At 41.3% G+C, this 22,383-nt stretch overlaps 1 protein-coding gene across 4 annotated transcripts in view; it reads right to left on the bottom strand.

Moving 5' to 3' along the window:
• LOC122559033 (monoacylglycerol lipase abhd6-A-like) overlaps positions 1–22,383 on the bottom strand; it is a 75,684-nt gene that overhangs the window by 6,482 nt on the left and 46,819 nt on the right. For all 4 annotated transcript variants that reach the window (XM_043708182.2, XM_043708184.2, XM_087994353.1 and 1 more), the window contains exons 5-7: positions 18,691–18,823; positions 13,916–14,073; positions 4,666–4,720 (exon numbers count right to left, since the gene is read on the bottom strand). In XM_043708182.2, coding sequence (XP_043564117.1) covers positions 4,666–4,720; positions 13,916–14,073; positions 18,691–18,823 — 346 coding nt within the window. The remainder of the gene's footprint in view (positions 1–4,665; positions 4,721–13,915; positions 14,074–18,690; positions 18,824–22,383) is intronic.

Below are 22,383 nucleotides of genomic sequence, written 5' to 3'. Positions count from 1 at the left end.
ATTCAATCAATTCCTCTGTCGTTTTCTGGTTTTTCATTGTTATTGCCTCAGCCTCTTTCTCTGGTGGCCTATGTTCACTTCGGTCTCTCTCTACCTTGTTATATATTTCAAAGAGGTTCTTCCTGTCCGTTTTAATATAACTTGCTAGTTTGCCCTTATAGTTTATCTTCTCCCTTCTTCTTAATAAGGAATTCCAGGTTTGTAAGGCAGTAATAATGAAAGAACAAGAAATATATGTCAAAATGAAGATGGTGTATGTTTGGGAACAGTACTTGAAAGTGATAATGTTCCTGTGCAACTGCTGTCCTTGTTTGGCAGTCATGGATTTGGGAGGTTAAGGTTGTAGCCTTCAATGAAAAGTAGAACACGCTGGGGTTTGTTCTGAGTGGCTGGACCAATATTGTTCATTTTTATGCTCCTGATAGTTGAAAGTTACATCTAACAAATAAGAGATAAAAGATTGAATAAAGTAAGACCAAGGAATAGACTTGCAGCAAAAGAGTGAAAGAAACAAATACAGCAGAGTAAAGATGGTTTATTTACCAGAAACTGTAGCTATTCGTGAATTTTTGTACTGCGATTTCCGTGATATTTGACCTTTCTCCAATTACTAATTCAGCATTTTTCTAAACTTTTACCATGTCAAATCTACAGCCCTATTCATCACAAAAGGCATACATGGGAGTATAAATTAAATGACACATCTTTAATCTAGCCTTGCTTTGAAAAAGTAAATACATACCTTTGTCAGCAACAAGGTGAGTGCGTTCTCCACACAATGACCACCAGATGGAGTAAGTGTATAAACTGCAAGGTGTTTGTTAAGTTTGACTCCCAGTGTTTGCTGTTCTAATAATCTTAGCTGGGATAGAATGTAGACACTACGGCTGGTTTTAATAAACCCAGGTTGGACAAGAGAAAAATAAGTCACTGTTTTGCTTCCTCATGATTACTAAGAAATGATGCATAGCAAATGGAGGCAAGGACAGAATAAGTCTGTGTTGTGCTTTCCCATTTAGTTTAATTGCAGAACACAATAACACGTTGAGTGATATACATTAATGTAACATGAAGTTTAACACAAAAATGTAAAAAATAGCACAGAAAATAATTGTGGCATTTTAGATTGAATAAACAAAACATTTCAACGTATCATTAATTTGTTTAAAGTGAGAAAAGTCAGTACTTAAAAGGTTAATTTGACATTTTCAGACTTAATTCCAATCAAAGTCTTGCTCTAATTTTAGTGAGAGCTTACTATTTTTACTATTGAATCCAGATGTTGTTGGCTTTATGCCTTATCTTCACAATATAAGTTTGTGAAAACAAAAACCACCAACAACCTAAACAGAATTATTTGAAAATCAGTAGGATGTTATAGTACCAGCACCAACGTCAAAATGACCCACTTTTTCTTGATACTGACCCATTTTCTTAACCTAGAAATCTTTTTGTGACAATTTTTACAAGCACTTCAGATCATTAAAAAGATGCATCAATGAAAAGAAAGGTTGTAATAACAGTCAATACAGTTGTGATGATTAGCACTTATAACCAGCAGACACTACCAATGTGCTCAGCAAACCATAGCTGAACATGAACCACAGGCATGAATAGAAGGGACAAAAGGACAGGGTATTAAAGAAAATATTGAAGATCAAAAGAACTAAGCATCTTGTCATCCATGAGTAATAATCTTGAGAGAAAGGATTGTGAAAAAGTAGTACTCAAGGTAAAAATTCACCAAAGTTCATTTAAACAAGATTATAATTACTGGCACTAATGGGTGATAAGGAGACCTTTAAAGGAAGTAAGTGAGAGCATTGCAGGTGACCTCACTATATTCTTCATTCAGAAGCCATTCCTACAGATTACCCAGAAATTATAGACCAATTAGTCTCCCATCCACTGTTGGGAAATTATTAGAAATTTTAGTTAAGTTTAGGGTGACTGAACACAATGCACTTTTGTTATCTGATCAGAACAATTCTGTATGGATATTTCAAGGGAAGGTCATGTTTGACAAATATGGCAACAACATTTTTTGAAGCAGTGACCAAAATAATGGTCAGGAGAATATCTAAGGACATTAATCATATGAACCTCCATAAGGCAGCTGGTAATGTCCCCCAAGAGATATGGTGAGCTGAAGGTGAAACTCATGGAATTGAAGGCAAATTATCGACCAGGTTCCAAAATCTGCTGACTGGAAAGAGATAAGAGTTGGACTTATAGACTGATATGCTAATTAACAGAATGTTGCCTGGATGGCTGTTTAGTGATGCCAAGGTATGGATGCAATTCCTGCACTGGCTGAAGTTACCATGAAGCACTCGCTTTCTCAACCTCTCCTCTCATTTGATGTGCACTGACCCTCCATTTAAACCAGTACCAGTTGTCTCTGATGGGACAGCACTCCTACGGTCTGATAAGGCTATGATGACTTTACCTTTATTTGGTGCCGAGAAAGAAATTAAGTGGGACCACAACTAATACCTTATATAACATCTGACGTGGCAGGATAAAAACCCATACATCCAAGCTGATGATAGAAAAATAGATGACATAAGCAGAATAGATGGAAGTGTCACATTACAAAGAGAGATATTGGTAGATTTAGTGAAAGGGCAAAACTGTGACAATGGATTTAAGTATATGCAAATATAAGGAAATCCATAGTGGAAGCACGAAATACCATGACAGTCTATGCACATAAATCATTAAAACATCATGAGCAGACACAAAAATAAATAAGAAGATTCATGTAATGTTGGTTTCTACATCTAATAGATAGAAGTCATGCTTTGGATATCAAAACCCTTGTAAAGGAACATCTGGAGAACTGGGAGTTTTGAGCATGATATCTTATAATACCTTGCAGAGAGTGAATTTATCACCATGACAGCTGGACTCTCAGGATTAAATCACAAGGGGGAGATTACATAAAATAAGATTGCATTTCTTGGAATTTAAAAGGTTAGGGGTTGATTAGATCAAAGTTTTGAACACATTATGGGGAACAGATAGAAGAGAAAGACCTACTTCCAGTAATTGGGAGTGTAGGATCAAAGGGCCCGGTTAATAATTAGAGCTGAACTTTTGAGTGAGAAAATGGGAAATGTGCTGTGGGTAGACACACAACGCTAATCTCTTTGTGATGTTAATATATGGACATGAATCTTTGCAATGATATGGAGGAATATTTATAGGGTTGGCATCACCAAATTCTGTTTTCCAAGCATCACAAACTATCCAATGTGTAATGAATACCTACGTTTTTAAACTTAGAGGACGGTTTTCTCCACTGGAATTAATGGAACATTAGTATTTTTATGTTGTTTTTTCAGCTTTTTCATATAAATTGTTTCACAGAAATTACTTCATAGAATGATTGTATGTTTAATGAAACCAGAAATTAGAACAGACGCGAAATGCTACATGATGCTGTCAGATGTGATGAAGATAAAAATCACACAACACCAGGAGAGAGTTAGAGTGTGAGAGAGAGAGAGAGAGAGAGAGAGACATACACCTCCAACACTCACAACCACATGCACACACTCTCACAGGCTTATATTTTGTCACACTCACTCACTCCCCTCCACATGTGCGTACACACACACACGTTTATGGGGTGAATTTGCATTTGCAAAATTGTATTTGCAGAAATATTCTATTTTTGTTCAAAAAGCACACAATCTGCAGGCAGTCAATTCATATAACATTTTATAAATTCCGACTTTGGAAATAGAACCAGTCAGACTCAAGATTGAGATACAGACAGACTCTAACCTCATACCTTTAATACATTGTCTGAGCTGAGATGTCACTTTTTAAAAATAAAACCTTAAGTTATCTCAAGAATGTGACTTGAAAGAAGTTCTGGGATTTACATATTAATGAACCAAAACCTGCAACACATTCTAAAAGATGAAAGACTTAACAGTAATTTAGGTTTGTTCAGTATATCGTTTTAATTGCATGACACTGTGATCTTTTGCTATAAATTCTGTGTTTTATGATCCTGCCTCACCAGTTACCCGATGAAGGAGCAGCGCTCTGAATGTTAGTACTTCCAAATAAACCTGTTATGGTGTGATTTTTAACTTTGTCTACTCCAGTCCAATACCAGCCCCTCCACATCAGGTTTGATGAAGAATTGTGGGAGAAGTTTCACACAAAGCATTGACATTAGTATGAAGAGCTTGGGCCAAGAGAGTTTGTTTCTGTACTGTATATTCAATGTAGTTTTTTTGTAAAAATTGATTACACTTTTGGTTTATATATCGACATAAATCATTTTGAATCATATGGTAATTATTTTATTAACTTTATTGAACTGGGTAACTCTGGTATGTAATGGGATATAATTTGAATCCTTTCCAATTAAATGTTGAAGTGCGGTGTTGCTAAGTGTGCTACCTGTTACAAGTTATAATGAAGATGTGAATGCCTGTTCATATGGACAACGGTGCACTATGACTCCAATCACCAAAATCAGGGTTGGGACCAGAGTCCTAACTCATTCCTTATGATCTTATTATAATATCTCCTAAACAAAACTGTCCAGGATCCCACCTTCTACATTAATCTTTAACAATTGCAGATTAAAAAGGACTAATTTATGGTAAAGAGAGAAAAGTATATTAAATAAAATGGTCTTACATTCACGATAAAAGTCATTGTGAGGCAGTCGAACATCCACAAGGCCCTGAAGAATCTAAGAAAGTCAAAAGGTATAATCATATTTGATAGTATATACATTCCATAGTTACGTGTCATTCTAGTGAGGATTCAATTTATATACAATTTTACATTTAACTGTTAGTAAATACATGTCCAAGACCTATCAAACCTGTTCCACCATTCGATACAATCAGTGTTTTAATGCCATTTTCCTGTCTGCTCTCCATAACACTGTTTCCACAAGACACAAAAACACCTGACTGTTGCAAAATTAAATATCTTTAGAGATGGACCATCCACAATCCTCGAAGGGGAAAGAATTTCAATGATCCATTACCCTTTGAGGGAAGTAGCCTCTCATCTCCATCCTAAGTGCCTGATTTGTTATTCTGAAATTGTGTGCCTGCATCTTAGATTCTCCAGCCGTGGAAAATAACATTGCAATATGTATCCTGTCCAACCCCTTTATAATCTTGAATGTTTCAGTGTAATCATGTCTCATTCTCCTCAACTTCAGGGAGTATAATGCATTATATTACAGTGTAGAGATTGCATACACTGGCCATTATTTATGTTGATCGTGTGACAGGAATGAATCCCCACCAATCACAGCCCTTTATGATTGGGCTCAGTTGGACACCTCAGACAACCTGATTGGATGGCAACATGTAAATTCCAGTAGTGGAGAGATCTAAGATGTGAACAGTCTCCAGATTCCAAATCTTGGATCAGCTAAGTACAGGGGATCCCGTGATGGGATAGGGATATATAAACTAATTTGGCAGGGACTTGGCTGGGAATGAGCCAGGATGGAGAGACCAGGATTGATGCAGAGGCCAGGATGACAGGAAGCTTCCCAGGTGTATAGCTCTGAGATAAGGGAGCCCTTGAGGGAGACATTCCCTTATCAGCCCAAGGCCCAAGCATGGTGACCTATTGGGCCTCCCCCCTTGAACTCCTTCTGTAGCTTCAAAATTGAGGGAAGTGACCTCTAAATAAAGGGCCTCAATTCAGGGCGATGTGGTGGGGGTGAGGGGGGGGGGGGGGGGGGGCGGGGGGGTGCTGTGCCAGGCTTCACCTGTCCCACGTAAACATTGTTGACAGGACAATGCAGATGGGGTAGGTATGGGAAGAACATCAGGGAATATTACAGGATCTCCCACCTCACAAACCTGCCAAGCAGGAGACGGTTATACTCTGCCCTATATTCCTTTGAGTCTAGAAGAATATAAGATCTCAGTGAAACATTGAAGATTATAAAACAGGTTGACAGAACACACACTTCTATGTTATTCTCCCTGGCTGGGGAATCAGACATAGTTTCGGAATAACAAGTCAATCATTTAGGATGGAGGGGATAAGAAAATACTTCACTTAAAGGGTCATGATCAATGAAATTCTCTCCCCTCCCCTCCCCACCAAGGACTATGGATGCTCCACCACTGAAGATATTTAATTTTGAGATAGGAGGGTTTTTAAGTGTCTTGGGGAAGAAGTGTTATTGAGAACAGATAAAAAAATGGTGTTGAAATCATTATTGTATTGAATGGCGAACAGGTTTGATGGCCTGTATAGTCTGCTCCTATTTCCGGTGCAGTTACTCCATTTTGTCACATAGAAAAAAACAAATATAAAGTCCTTTAAAACCATCAATGAGCTAAATGATCAATTGCCTGATTTTCATTTGACTCTATCCTTTCTTCCAGCCTTCGTACCTGTGATGCATTCACAATCTCTCTGATCTTGTCTTCTCTGGTCCTGAAAGATCTGTCCTTCGTCAAAGCCAGAACCTCTCTTCCTTCTGCTTCCACTTTAATAAATTCTGTGCATTTGGAGCCTTGAGCCTGCTCTGCCATTCAATAAGACCAAGGGTGATCTGAAGGCTCTAGTTTAATTTTCTACTTAGGCAGTTCACAGCCTTCAGGACTCAACATCTGCAAGCTCTTGTTAAGCTGGAAGGTTTCTCCCAGCATTTCCAACAGGAACTCACATGTGGGGTTCTACCCTCTCGAGATCTTTTAATTGAGAACCGTCAACATAACATCAGTTACATCAACAACAAAGCCTTCATCCAGCAATCCAGGAAAAAACTGGTGAAAATGGTCAGTGCAGAGGAACTACCACCTTGTTGTAACATCAGTTGACATATTCAGGGAAGCTCTTAAAACTCTTAGTGTGTTGGTGAGTGTGGTGAGAGGATGGTTGAATAAGTGGAGAGAGAGAAACTGGGTGAAAGGATAGAGTCTTTACAGATGTCAGGCCATCAAGACTATAAGCATTTGGAAGCAGCTGGTATTTTGCACGAGACCCAACTAAAACCTTAGATCCTGAAAGGGTTGGCACGATGGCTCAGTGGTTCACACTACTGTCTCATTGTGCCGGATTCAACTCCAGCCTCGGGTGACTGTCTTTGTGGAGTTTGCATTCTTCCCATGTCGGCATGCATTTCCTCTGGGTGTTCCAGTTCCCTCCCACAATCCAAAGATCTGCAGGGTTAGGTGGATTGGCCACCAAATTGTCCATAGTGTCCCAGGATGTGCAGGCCGGATGGGTTAGCCATGGGAAATGCAGGGTTACAGGGATAGGGTGGGGATGTGGGTCTGTGTGGGATGCTCTTCGGAGAGTCAGTGTGGACTCGATAGGCTGAATGGCCTGCTTCCACACTGTAGGGATTCTATAATTCTAAGAAAGCTGATCTGACAACCTGAAAGTAAACATTCAATCTGCTTCTCTCTATAGATGCTGCATGGCCCACTAAATGCTGTGTGATAAATGTTTTCTGCTAATATCCCAATTTAATATTGCCAGATTCACCAAGGTCAGCTGCAGGGAAATTTTACTGTAGACTTTTAATCTGCTGTAATCGTATCAGCACACACTTCCTCTCTATTTACAACCACAATGATCATGGATAACACTTCCTCTAGTATACAGTATCCTATCCTGTTCCTCAGGGGTACTTCAAGAAAGATTGTTTCCACATCACTATTTTCATAGCTGTTTTCATTAATGAAGCTCTTTTGCAGATTCTTAGATTAAAGCCAAACCAGAATCAAAGTTGAACATATTATGGGGTGACTGTTAAATAAGTACAATAACTAATAGACTGCTTTGAAGATGTGCTCGTATTTACCGATCAGACTGCACAATTTTGACTAAGTTATATCAGTTGCTTCAATTCTTCTTATGTTTTCATTTATTTTGTGCTGTCAGTTTTTAATAAAATCCTGAATAAAGAGAACATGTGCACCAATTAAAAGTTTACTTTAACATATATGTAAAAATGAAAAAAAGTCTTAAGTCCATCATAGACTTGTGATACTTAAAATGGTGACCATAATAGTCTTAAAAGTGTTTTTGTTTTAAAAAAGAAAATTTCCTACCGTCTTTCTGACCTTGATGTTTTGGCCTCTCCCCAAGTTCAGGTGCTGGGAATTTATAGGCAGATGATATACACAGACACTTCCCTCGATGAGCCTTTTGTCACTCTCAGCATGTACTGTTTACCATCTCAGAATTTACATCGCAAAAAACACCTCAGCACTGACTCTTAAAGGGATAGGCCTGATTAAATGCAATAACCTAACCATCAACATAATGCTCCAGACACACTGGATGGAATTTTTCACTCCCTTAAGCTGGGGGATAGAGAGAATGTTTGGAAAATAGTGGAAGAATGAAAAAAATTAGAATCTTTACAAATGAAGTAATTCCCAATTTTCCCCTTGTGCTTCATGTGGCAAGTTTAGTATCATGAGTGGCAACTATATTATTTCCATGCATTTGCATCTCAATACTAGCCTCATCTCATTCATGTGCCACCTTCAATTCTCCCTGATTTCCCTGCGAAACTAGACAGTGCCAATTCCTGCCTTAAATTCAAAGCGTTACCTAGCGGCTGCACCAAGACTTCACCTAAGTCTGACTTCATTACGATATTTGGATTCTCCATTGATGCCATCCTTCTTCACCATTCATCCACACAGTTTGGCATTGGCAAGCCACCAGCCTCACCACTTCATTATGCCTGCTCTTGGACCAACTCTCACATCATTTCAGCTCTGCAGCACTTCAGTTTGAGCCTATGACTTATGCACTTCTGCCAGGTCACTTGGCCCACGAGGACACATTTGCATCCCATGCATCTACAAAGGATGCACCCCCTGGTTCTGAGCTACATCTTTCAGCACCCACTCACACTGTGCTCAATTGGAGGCTGCAGTCTCTCTGATTTGTATTGCTTTTTATTGTAGAGGGTGAGGCAGGCAGCTTGTCACAGTTCAGAGCACTAAACAGTCAAGATGTTACAGCAGTGCAACGTGTCAGCAGCTTACACAGCAAGCAGAGTGCACGTGCTTCTACCAAATGTGTGGGCTTCAAAAGGCCAAGTCTAAAAGTCAAAGGGGAAACAGACCTCATGGGGGTCAAGGGTCAGCCAAGTTTCCATGCCTGGATCTCTCTGCTGAGCCTTGCAGTATTGCCCAGAGCGGATGCCCCTACATCACTGTGGCAGGCTGTGCCATTCACAGCTGAAGATTATAAAGTGAGGGGGGGGGCGGGGGGGGGGGCGGGATGGTATCCTGGATGCAGAGGGAAGGAGGGATCAACAGCAATCTTCTAAGGATGAAGATAGTGATCAGGATCAGAACATTGACCAGGATGTACATGCAAGACAGCATGACAGAGCAATGCATCATTGTACATGAGAAACTAGAGACAGCCTGAATGGAAGCTCTTTTCATCCTTTTATGAAAATAAAATAAAAACAAAAACTATTGGAGAAACTCAAAGGTTCCAAAGGGGAGAAATCCTATTCATTCTGTTTCTCTTTCCATAGATTGTGTCAGACCACTGAGTTTCTCCAGCACTTTCAGTTTTTAATTCAGACCTCCAGTATCCACAGTATTTTGCTTTTAGTCCGGAATGAATCAGCTGGGTTTGGATTTCCTTTGATTGTTTAATTTTCTGTCCCTTATTTGGCAAGCAACCTTTGTTTAGTGGAAAGTATAAGTGGACCTGATAGTTTGGCAGTCCTTGACCTTTATGTTGTTGAATAAGTTGTGTCACCATAGTCTTATCAGACCACAGAGGCTTTTCTCTCATTAGAGAGAGAAGCGATTGTGTTGATTTAATTTGAGGGCCACCAGACCTCAGGCAAGGGAAGATGTTGAGAAGGACAATCCTTCACATAACCTCAAACCAGAGATTGGAATTGAACCCACGCTGTTGGCATCACATTGCTCTGCAAATCAATCGTCCAGCCAATTGACCTAAACCTGGAGCATCAGAGGCTGAATGTGACCTTATAGAGGTTTATAAAATCATGAGGGCCATGGATAGGATAAATAGACAAGGTCTTTTCCCTGGGGTGGGGGAGTCCAGAACTAGAGGGCATAGATTTAGGGTGAGAGGGGAAAGATATAAAAGAGACCTAAGGGGCAACTTTATTACGTAGAGGGTGGTGCACGTATGGAATGATCTGCCAGAGAAAGTGGTGGAGGCTAGTACAATTACAATTACAAAAGGCATCTGGATGGGTATGTGAATAGAAATGGTTTAGAGAGATGTGGGCCTAGTGCTGCCAAATGGGACTAGATTAATTTATGATATCTGGTTGGCATGGACAGGTTGGACCAAGGATATGTTTCTTTGCTGTACATCTCTATGACTCCATATGTGGAATCAACACTAAGAGAAATCCTGCACATTGTTTTTAGTGTCAGTGCTGTCCATATTCAAGTGCAATGTCTTAGCTTCAGCCAATAACATGATGTTTTAATGATTCATGATGTAAGATATTATTTGTGATGTCAAAGTTAACGATAAGCAATGCTTGGCTATGTGGCTTCTTTCATATCGAGGATATCGGAACAGGTTGGTCATCTCTCACATGAGTGTGACCTCACTGGAGCGACATGTGACAAACACTCTGGACATTTTAATAGTGCAAATGAACAAATATTTACACAAGTGCAGGATCATTTACAGTACTGTGTCATCCACATCACCTATGAGTCCTTAGTAAGCTTTCATCTTCCTTTCTCTCCCATTACCTAGATGTGTAGTAATCCCAACTCCTGAAGCTAGTGTGGAGGGAGTCTGCTGTGAATTAGCTGTGTTGTTTGGTCAGATGTATCAATGGGCATTTGATCCCAGAGGGCCTAATCTTGATGAGATTCTAGCCCTGCCTAGAATCAGGCTCAGTCTCAACTTCTGCAGACTTTGGAATCACAGGCAAAGAGAGGGGAAGGGGCTGGGCACTTCCGCAGTGTCCTGAGAAGAAGCTTCTGGGGCTCTGCGAGTGATGCCTCCTCTGTCTGGGTTCCTATGGACACCACCCTGTCCCAATGAGAGGAGGAGACATTTAGGAGGGAGATCCCTATCCCCTCTCTCATTGCCAATCATGTCCAGTACCAATGGCTACAGCAGTGGAATGCAGATCCATGCACATATCCAGCAGACACAGTGTGCTGGAGCTGGGTCTCCATGGCAGCCATGAACCTCTCCATGAAGACTGCTGGGGCCTGCAATGGTACTGATGACATGAGTGGACTCCACCATTTTCTGATCCAGCTTACTGACGGGACATCTGACAAATTTGCCTGATGTTCCTGTGCCTGCTTGTGTATTTTTACCAAGTTACTAATGGCTGACACCGTTGGATTGGCTTATGTCTGGGACTGAGCAGGTGCCTGGAATGCTGCAGAAATGTGCCAAAGATGTGGTCAGTGCATTATGCTCCTGAGTCTAATCTACAAAGAGAATCGACTGAGGTAGAAGCCTCTGAGCTGGTGCAGGATGCAGGTGAAAGCCTTGCCACCATCTGGGTATTGAATGGCCTACTCCACGGGTGGGGTGGGGAGGTTAGCGTTGACGGTCCCCAGAGCTGGCTACTTTGGGGTGAGGGTTCACTGGGTGTCACTAGGGCAGCATAAGAGAAAAGATGGAGTTAGTTTTCTAAGAGGAATAAAAACGTATGCAGATTAAGAATGAGTTAGCATTGGTGGTAAGGGGAGATCAGTGCAGCACAGCATAATAAAGCTCACCCACGTAGGTCTCACACAACCCCACTCGTTGCACTCTTCACCAGCCAAATTAGATATTCTTTCCCCAGCCGGCACGAGAAATCTTACGTCTGCTCCTCCCATGCCAGGCTTAGCCCTCTTGGCCAACTGTGAGCCAATTTCATCCACAATGAGATAAAGAGAGGAAGTGAGTTTGACGGAAGTGGATGGGAGAGCCATTAATGGTGATGCAGGAACATGAGAGGTGGTGAGGTGTTTCTGTCAGGGGCAGGAAGGGTTAGTTAGGAGAGTGAGAGCCGCTGAGTGTCATGACACATGTAGTACTGAGAGTTATATTCCAGGAGCTTTGATGAGATGCATGAGCAGTAGCAGAGTTGGAGTGAGAACTGGCCCTGTCAGTGTGAGGTAGCAGACAGAAGATGGCGACACTTACCTGTGCAGACCGAGGTAGAGCACCGAACTTCCTTCTGCTCTAACTGAGCATTGCATTTTACCTGGGATACTGCACTGACATGGGTCACTATCTCAGTCCAGGTTGCTTGTGTCTAGTGGTGTAGCTTCCTTTCCCAGAGAGCAGGATACAACACAGCCCTCTCCTCTCCACTGTTCACCAGCACCTCCAGGCCCCTGCCAGCAACCAAGGAGTTAACGTCCCCCCAGGCCATGTCCAGTATGCACATTGTGTGGTGCGCAGCTGGGCTTTACCGAAAGTGTAGTGGCATGAATGCCAGAAGGTCCTGGCAGTGGTGAGTATTTCTGCCTCTTCTTTCATGATTCCACAAGATGGTTGCTGTAATTACTGAGGTGAACAGTGGAAGATTGCATTAGAAAAACTTCTGTGAGCCACGGCAGACTGGGCACTGTCAATTTTACTTCAAAATACACTTTGCCCGAAAATGGGAATATTCAGCCCAATGTGACCATCTACAACATCACAGAAACCTTAGCACTTGCAACGTAAGTTAAAGGTGGAAAGAACCAAAGCAGTACAATTAGAATTCTAAGCCTCAACCAAAAAACTTTTGAAAATGTTTCTTTTCAGTTCAGAGTTACAGGGCTACTCTCTGGGGTTCCATTTAGAACTGTTTTTGACGTTAGCTGCAGCTCAGTTGGTGAACATGCATCTCAATCACAAAGTCCCAGGTTCAGGTCCCACCGACAGGACCTGAGCACAAAAACCAAGGCTGTTGCTCCAGTGCTAAACTCTGATGTTTATCATGTGAGATTTCAAACCCAGACCCTGTCTGCCTGTGCTACTGAATATAAAAGATTCTGTCAAACTATTTCAAGAGCAGGCAAGACATTCCTGGTGTCCTGGTCAATATTTATCCCTCAGTCAACATCACAAATCATATTATCCATTCATGGTCACATAGGTATTTGTGGCAGTTTGCATGAAAATTGATTACTATGCTTCCTGTATTAACAACAGTGACTACAATTCAAAAAGCATCTCATTGCCAGGACAGTGGTTTGGGACATCTGTGGTCAAGGGAAACACTACATAAACACAAATCTTGCTTTTCCTTCCGTTTGCAATGTAGCAGATGGGTCAGAACAATTCATGGCACAAAGATCCATCTGCAACATGTCCAGCCTCAATTGATGATACCAGTGTGTCAGCCTTTTTAGAAAAGGAAATCAGGTTAGCTGCGTTCCTCCTGTTTTCTGTCACAAAATTTGCTTCCTGCTGATGATTAAGAACAGAAAGCACAGGGAGGACAAGAGAGCTTACAACTGCAGGCATGAAGCTGTGACCTATGACCAGAGTTCTGTTTCCGGACAATCAAATCCACAAGGATATAAACATAACAAACTTTAACGGAGATCATTAATGATACGTTTTGAGGTCAACTTCATTAGTCTCACTAAATTTGGGCAGTAAAAACATGGAGGAATACAATACTTATTTGGTACTGATGAATGGAAAGGATATCGAACTCTGTTGTCAGTGGAAACATTTGCTGGTAAAGGGAACATATGCTTGATGTCAGCTGACCATATGCCAGAAGCATCACCCATCATGAAATGTCTGTTCTCATTTACAGTGCAGCAGGATCCGAGTTAAGAAAAAAAAACCTTAACATAGCTTTTCATTGTTACACAAGAAGCAGCTGCATAAAATACACTTCCACGGGAATCACTTGCCTCTTTTTCACCATTTTCCTCCTGCAAGCTATTAACTTTGAAATGAGGTCACTTACCTGCTGAGGTACTTTGAAGCGGACATAAGAACAAAGCTTCAGCATCTCTTCCATCTCCTCGGGGGTAGACGGAATTAGGGGGACTCTACTAACATCTCCTGTTTCCTCTAAGGACTTCAGTTCTTTCACAAATTTGCTTTCATTGGGATACCGCAGACCTACACCAAGAAAGAAGAATTTCACCTAATTAACATTAAACACAGCAAATAAACATTTTGAGTTTTACGTGCTGTACCTTTAGTGAATCATGAGCCAATGCCCTGCTAATGTGAATTTACCATAGCTTTGGACCCCCACCCTTACCTCCGCACCTCCCACCACCCCCTACCCCCCAACCACCTCCCCACACACACCACATGAAGAAAAATACAATTCCAGTCCACAGAGGACATCAATATTTTAATGCCTGTTTCATTCAGCTTGATTGCTTCCAATCTGCTGCAGTATTAGCCTGGGGTAATGTCAGATGAAATGAACAATGTGAACCGTATCCATGTGAACTACAATAATCTTCATTAAATTTCAGGTGTCACATTAAACTTTAAAGCATTTAAAATCAGTTGTCACTTTTTCTGCCTTTTCTCTTTCATCATTGTTTATTTTTCATTATTTTCATGATTCTTTGCCATTGATGAAGCACATTTTTCTACAAAACTCTTGTAATGCAGTATAGGAAAAGAAAGAGACTACAAATATCACAGCCACTTAACTTACAGTTTTTGTTACCGGTTTTCCACAAACTTCAACTGTAGCCCAAAGAACACACATGGCACTGAAATAGCATTAAGAAAGACAAAGTCCTGATGACCAATAACTGAAACCCAACCTCTCAGAGAGCTTGCTGATTCTAGTTATATCAGCAATAGACATACAAATCGTTAGCATGAATTGAGCCTTTCAATTCATGCTGTGCGCTGTCAACTTGCAACTCCAGAGAAAATTCCAACAGAATGAAGTACTATCCCAGGAAGTCATTTCACAATAAGCCACCAGTAATATATATAAATAAGTATCAATGGTGGATACCTTGTGCTGTCATGTTGTTCAATGCATTTTAGTCTTCAGCACAGGCCAGCAACGTAGCTTTTGCTTTGCCAGCCTGTCCTTTCTGCTTCACAATCAGCATTTGCTTTTGTGCAAGACAAAGCCAGAAAATTGCAGTTTTGACTTCAGAGGAACTATGGAAGCTTAGTTCCATAAACCCTAATCTAAATTGTGCTCCAGAATTTAAACAGATGAACTCCCAAAAAGCTAAACACACCAGTTTTGCAGTTGTAATGGCAACAAAACCATCAACACTCACCATTAATACACCTTTGACAGCAACTTCTGAAATCCTGGGATTTTCAACATCACATTGGGAACCTGATACCTGGACATATTGCAGGTGCTGTCTCCATGCCCAATCAGTAACACTTTCCTAAGGTCATTTGTAAATGCCAATGGCCTAATGAAGCAGGAGCTGCCATATTTTAGCTGCTGCCACCTTGCCATTTAAACTGGCAGCTTCTCAAGGTAGAATGTGTTGGAAAGCAATTGGGAAGGCAAATGGCATCTTGGCCTTTATTGCAAGAAGATGGGAGTTCAGAAGTAGGAATGCCTTACTGCAGTTTTACAGGGTCTTGATTAATGTGTGCAGTTTTAGCCTCCCTACCTGAGAAAGCATATACTTGCCAAGAGGGAGTGGAGTTAAGGTTCACTAGCCGATACCAAAGTGTAGCAGATAGTCATACGAGGACAGATTGGTTTGACTGAGCTTGTACTCTGTAGAGTTTAGAAGGGTGAGTGAGGGGGCGGGGGGGTAGGAAGGTTAGAGAATCTGATGGAAACATATGAAAATTCTAACAGAGCTTGACAGACTAGATGTTTCCCTTGTTTGGGAGTCTAGAACCAAGGATCATGGTTTCAGGTTTTGGAGAAGACCTTTTAGTACTGAGATGAGGAAACATTTCTTAACTCAGAGCTTGGTCAACCTATGGAACATCCCACCACACAAGGCTGTTGAGGCCAGGTCACTGAGTATATTCAAGAAAATAGATATTAAAGGCCTCAAGGGGTACAGAGAGAAAGCGGGAACGTGGCATTGAGATAGAGGATCAGCCTGATGCTTGGGCTAGGGCTAGGGTTGGGGCTGGTGCTGGGAGCCATTTTCCAGAGGCCATTATGAGAGGGAGTCAGGAGCCACCTTCTTACCAAGATGACCATCTGCAATGGAAACCAGTACATACAATAGCTCTTTATGCCAATGTATTATTTACACTTCTATTAATAATTTTCAATTTTGTAACTTTGTTTTATTTCTTTACTATTAATGAATGTAAACTGATTTTGGTGAAGCTCTGCGGGCTGAGTTTGTTTCATGTTGCATTTCATTGATTGGCAAAAAAACTACATTGTGGGTATGACAACAGCAAGGCAGCAGGGGAAATTACAGAAATAAAAAAAACAAAAGAATTACGGACACTTGAAATCAGAAACAAAAACAGAAACTGCTGGAAAAGCTTGGCAGGTCTGACAGCAACTGTGGAGAGAAATCAGAGTCAACATTTCAGGTCGGGTGCCCTTGCTTCAGAAGCCTGGTTGTTGTTGGTTGCGTTTGTGTGAAATTATATAGATTCTTGCCAGAAGTCTTCAAAGTTTAAAAACAGTGTTGGAATATTGCGCCTCATTATTTCTTTGCCCACAAGGATAAAGGAGTTGGAGATAACACCGAAGGGAGCTGCCTGTGTTTCTTCAAGCATAACCTTGAAAAGAGGTCAGATACAATACATCTGGTGATGACTCAAACAGGACAGTGATTTAATCAAAAACCAATTAAAATGGGCCAAACCCAGATATTACCTTATATGGTACATTCAAAGCAAAGGAATAAGTATTTTAAAAAAGACATCATAAATAACCCAATGGTACAGTTTGTTCATCTGCTCCAAAATCAGATTGGGAGATCCGTTGATGGATTGACCCCCTGAGACAGACAGGTTTCTGGGGCTTCTAAGCAATTAGTGTCATTGTGAGTATGTAAAGTTGCTTAGTTGAGTAATATAAGTGCACCACATGAAGTGGAACAGAATCCAAAATTGTTGTCTGCTCTTGATACCTGACCCAGAACCTTTAGGCACAAGTGTTATACATCAGAAAGAGGAATGTTTCCTGAGGTGGAAAGGGTGGGGTGAAGAGGGAGAGGCTGCAAGAGGGGTAGAGAGAAGGAGGTTGCCGAGAGGGTAGAGTGTTAAACCTGGCAACAAAGTATCTCAGATAACTAGGAACCTAAAAAACCTGAAATCACTGACGTAATAAATTATTTGGAAATGAATGTAAAATCCTATGTTACGACACACAGCGAAATCAAATCCACCTCCCTGTTCCTGTATTTGCAACACAATAAAATTAAATTACTCAACAGAGACAGTTAAGGGATAAATCAAAAGAAAAACTAAATGAGAAAACTGACCACTTCACTTAAAAAGACTCCACATTACAGCCACAAGGGATTGAATCTTGCTTAGTTTCTGAAGACACCAATGCATGAGAATAGCTTCCAATAGGTTCTGAGGAATATTCACTTGATACTTATAACTGAGATTCTATTCTCGAAACTTTCTCCAAACAAAATGAGAGGACAATAAGGGAGCAATCAAAACCTCAGGTTGTAGCTTTCCCAGGCACAATCCTTCTGACTTAAACGCAGTCCAAAAACCAGTTCAAACTTTGGTCTAAGTTTGTTAGACTGGCTGTTTCCCTGTGTGGTCCCAGTTCACATTGAACATCTATCATCTATTTCAGCATAATGCAGCTCCAGAACCAAAATATCTGGAACATTCTTTGAACAAGAATCGACCAGCAATTAATTTCCAGTTCTGAACCAGTTTGTGTGTTCCTTTTTAAAAAAACAAAGTGGCTGCTCAGAGTCCAAGGTCACCTTCAGTTCTCAGCTCACAGCTCAGAGATCGAAACCAAAAATGATAAAAATAAAGAAAAATCATCAAGGGTTCTAACAACTCACTTAAAGCTGGAGAAAACATTTGGTAGATGCGATTATAACATCCACCGTGTAAAGAGTTAAATTTAAAGCTGAGATTGAGGTCGAAAAATGCAATAAAGAAAAACCAGAGTAATTGCCTGGTTAAAACATTCCAGCTTTATGGTCTTGCAATGGAAACACATTCATTGTGACCAGTCAAGAAGGTGCGTTTACGGCAATAGCCTTTATGTGCACAGAATTTTATGTCAATTATTTTCAAAAACAAAATTTGGTTGCTGACTTATACCTGTTGCCTGGTGCCAATTCAACTACAGTGGTATCTAGGAAATCAAGGCTTTCTTTATGTGATGCGACCTTATATTTAATGGATGGTTGATAATTATTGGTGATACTGATGAATTCTTCCAATTCTGCTTCAGTAGGAGTCCAAATACCCAAAGCATCAACACAAACTGAAGGCAATGTCACTACAAGATAGCATCTCCTAACACAGGAGTTAGTGAGAATGAGAAAACAAAACATATTCAATTAACAATATTTGTTGCCTTAAAGTAATGTTGTTGGAATTTGGTCAAGAATCATGAAAATTGACAAAATTTCATAGGTCAGTGCTCTGATGAAAGACCTTTGAACAGAAATATGGACTTCTGAATCTGTCTGATGCTGCCTGACCTGATGAGTATTTCCAGCAAATTTTTTTTCATTTCAGATTCCTAGCATCCACGATATTCTTTTTTTGTGCAGGTCAGTGTTCCACTTCTTAAACTGAAGTTCCAAGTCAGCAAGAACCTACCTGCAGGACAGATGAGAGTTAGGCCACAGATGTCTGTTGGGTGCTGAGCAGCATATACACCAGCAACATTACCACCCATCGATGTACCGATCAGATGAAATGGTTTCCTATTCAACCCAATGCATTCAACAAACTGGAAAAGAGAGAACACAGATTTTCAAGGTTTGCGGCTCAGCTCAACAAAGTTGATTGAGATCCTCAAATTCTCTGTCTTCAGAAACAAGACACAGTGACATGAAGAATAGTTTCTACAGAGGCACACATTTCTCTGCTTCTTTATCGATGGAATAAGGGTATGATTCCTTTTGCAAGTAAACAGGATTAACAGCAAATCCCACCAAGTAAATTCTAAAAAGTTCAAAGCTAAATGTTCTAGAAAAAGAATGTGGAGGATTACAGAATACACATGGTAGTATGTCAATTCAATACATTTCTATTTCAATTTACTGAGAGCTTCCAGGGCATTATCTTTTCTCGAAAATTCATCACATGACGATAAATCAGAGATTATCCTCTGAAACCTTACTGAAAGGAGGGATCAGCATATGAATTTAATCAGCTTCATGAGCAATCGGTCATTGAGAATGATGCCCAATTAATAAAAACCAGCTTTGAGGAGACGTTATCATATGGATCATAAGTTCATGTGTTTGTTTTCCTGTTCACAGAGTAATTTCCTAACTAAAACAAAATTAAAATAAATCCAAGCTTTGTTAACATCGAAACAGATGCTTTGGATTAGCTGAAGCGGCTAAACATATTAAAGAAATGAAAATATGCTTGATTTTGCTGAAGAAACAAGTTGCCATGGTGATCAGCTCAATTACCCTTGGAGAACCCAGGTTCATTTATTCAGAATGTTAATTAAAATCCTACGTCATCAAGTATGAAACACTTAAACAGACATTGCTGAAAAAGCTCAGCAGGTCTGACAGCATCTGTGAAGAGAAAACAAAGTTAATGTTTCAGGTCCAGTGATGTTCCTCAGCTCTGAGGACCTGAAACATTAACTTTGTTTTCTCTTCACAGATGCTGTCAGACCTGCTGAGCTTTTCCAGTAGCCACTGTTTTTGTTTCTGATTTACAGCATCTGCAGTTCTTCTGGTTTTTATTAACATTTCACTATCATTGCTTATCAAGAAACAATCCACCTCAGACTTAAAATATTTAACGATTCTGTTTCCACAGGGACAGAGTTCCAAGACTCATGACCCTCTAAGAAAAACAATTTTGTCCAATCTCTGTTTTAAATGATTGACTCTAACTTTTAGACAGTGACCCCTCATTCTAGATTGCCCCAAAAGAGGAAACATCTGCTCTAAAACTACCTTGTCAAAACTCCTCAGGACATTGTAGGCTTCAATCAAATCATCTCTTAGTCTTCTAAATTCCAGCATTACAAACCCAGCCTGTCCAATCTCACCTCATAAGTCATCAACCCCATTTAGTAAGCCTCCTCTGAACTGTCCCCAAGGCACTTACAGTCTTTAAATCTGTTTGCAGATCTATTCTAGGACTTTATTAGTATTCCTTATCAGAACTTCTGAATTTTCCCTCCACTTGGATTCTAATAGTGGGAATATACCAATGTAGCTTTGAAATGGTTTTGAAAAAAATTATACAGTAAACAATCCTGTTGTACAGGCAGGCATCCCTAGGTTCAATCCTCAATTTGCGTCAAGTCAATCTATCTAACAACAAACTTTATTTGACGATGAGTGTTAATATTGAAAAATGTGGTGCTGGAAAAGTACAGCGCTGGAAAAGTACAGCAGGTCAGGCAGCATCCGAGGAGCAGGAGAATTGACATTTCAGGCATAAGCCCTTCATCAGGAATGTGAGGGTGGGGGGGCCGAAGGGGGCTGAGAGATAAATAGAGGGTGGGGGTTGGGGTGGGAGTGAGGTTGCTGGGAAGTAGGTGGATGCAGGTGCGGGGTGATGGTGATAGGTCATGGACAGGGTGGAATGGATAGGTGGAAAGGAAGATGGACAGGTAGGACAGGTCAAGAGGGCAGTGCCGAGTTGGATGGTTAGATTTGAGATAAGGTGAGGGAGGGGAGATTTTGGAAACTAGTGAAGTTGATGTTGATGTGGTGTGGTTGAAGAGGTCCAAGGAGGAAGATGAGTTGTTCTTCCACCAGGTGTCAGGCTTGGATTTGGCAGTAGAGGTGACCCAGAACTTGAATGTCCTTGATGGAGTGGGAGGGAGAGTTTAAGTGGTCGGCCACAGGGCGGTGGGTTGTTGAGTGCATGTGTCCCAGAGATGTTCTCTGAAACATTCCACAAGTTGGCATTCTGCCCCCCCAATGTAGAGGAGACCACGTTGAGAGCAACAGATACAGTAGATAAGGTGGGTGGATGTGCAGGAAAATCTCTGCTGGATGTGGAAGGATCCTTTGGAGCCTTGGATAGAAGTAAGGGGGGAGGTGTAGGAACGGTTTTACACTTCTTGCAGCGACAAGGGCAGGTGCTGGGAGTGGAGGGTGGGTTGGTGGGGGCATGGACCTAACAAGGGAATCACAGAGGGAAAGGTCTCTGTGGAATACAAATGGGGTTGGGAGGGAAACATACCTTTGATGGTCGGGTGTGATTGTAGGTGGCAGAAATAGTGGAGGATGATGCGCTGTGGGGTGGAAGGTGAGGACCGGGGGTTCTATCCTTGTTGCGGTTAAAGGGGTTGGGTTCAAGGGCAGAGCTGTGGGAAGTGGAGGATTTGCATTGGAGGGCATTGTTGACCATGTGGGAGGGGAAATTGTGGTCCTGGAAAATAGGAAGCCGTCTGGCATGTCCTGGAGTGGAATTGCTCTCCCTAGAAGCAGATATGTTAGAAGCGGAGGCATAGGGAGTAAGGGATAGTGTTTTTACAGGAGTTCGGGAGTGGGAGGAGGTATAGTCCAGGTAGCTGTGGGAGTCAGTGGGTTTGAAATAAATGTCCATGTTGAGTCGGTCGCTGGAGACAGAGATGGAGAGATCCAGGAAGGTGTCCAAGATGGTCTGGTCAGGATGGAATGTGTTGGTGAAGTTGATGAACTATTCAACCTCCTCGTGGAAGCATGAGGTGGCACCAATACAGTGATCGATGTAGCAGAGGCAGAGGTGGGGAACAGTGCCAGTGTAACTACGGAACATGAACTGTTCGACGTATGCTATAAAGAGCCAAGCCACCTTCCCCTCCTGTAAAAACACTATCCCTTATTCCCAATTCCTCCGCCTCTGCCATGTCTGCTCCCAGGAGTAGCCATTACTCCAGGAACATCCCAGATAGCCTTCTATTTTCCAGGAACACAATTTCCCCTCCCACGTGATTAACAATGCCCTCCAGCACATCTCCTGTACTTCTTGCACCTCTGCCCTTGAACTTCACCCCTCCAAGCACAACAAGGATAGAACACCCCTGGTCCTCATCTTCCACTCCACTAACCTATGGATACAGTGCATTATCCTCCACCACTTCCACCACCTACAACCACCCGAGACCCCACCCCTGTGTTCCGCAGAGATCATCCCCTCTGCGACTCCCTCGTTAGGTCCGCACCCCCCCACCAACTAATCCTCCACTCTCGGCACCTTCCCTTACCACTGCAAGAGGTGTAAAACCTGCATCCACACTCCCCTCTCCTTTCTGTCCAAAGCTCCAAAGTATCTTTTCACATCTGGCAGAGATTTTCCTGCACATCCAAACTGCTCTCTTCT

Source organism: Chiloscyllium plagiosum, unplaced genomic scaffold, assembly GCF_037043375.1.
Source record: "Chiloscyllium plagiosum isolate Xiang-an unplaced genomic scaffold, Cpla_swu_hap1 HiC_scaffold_14, whole genome shotgun sequence".
NCBI lineage: Eukaryota > Metazoa > Chordata > Chondrichthyes > Orectolobiformes > Hemiscylliidae > Chiloscyllium > Chiloscyllium plagiosum.
Note: the sequence above shows the minus strand (reverse complement) of the source record. Positions and strands in the feature narration are given on the sequence as shown.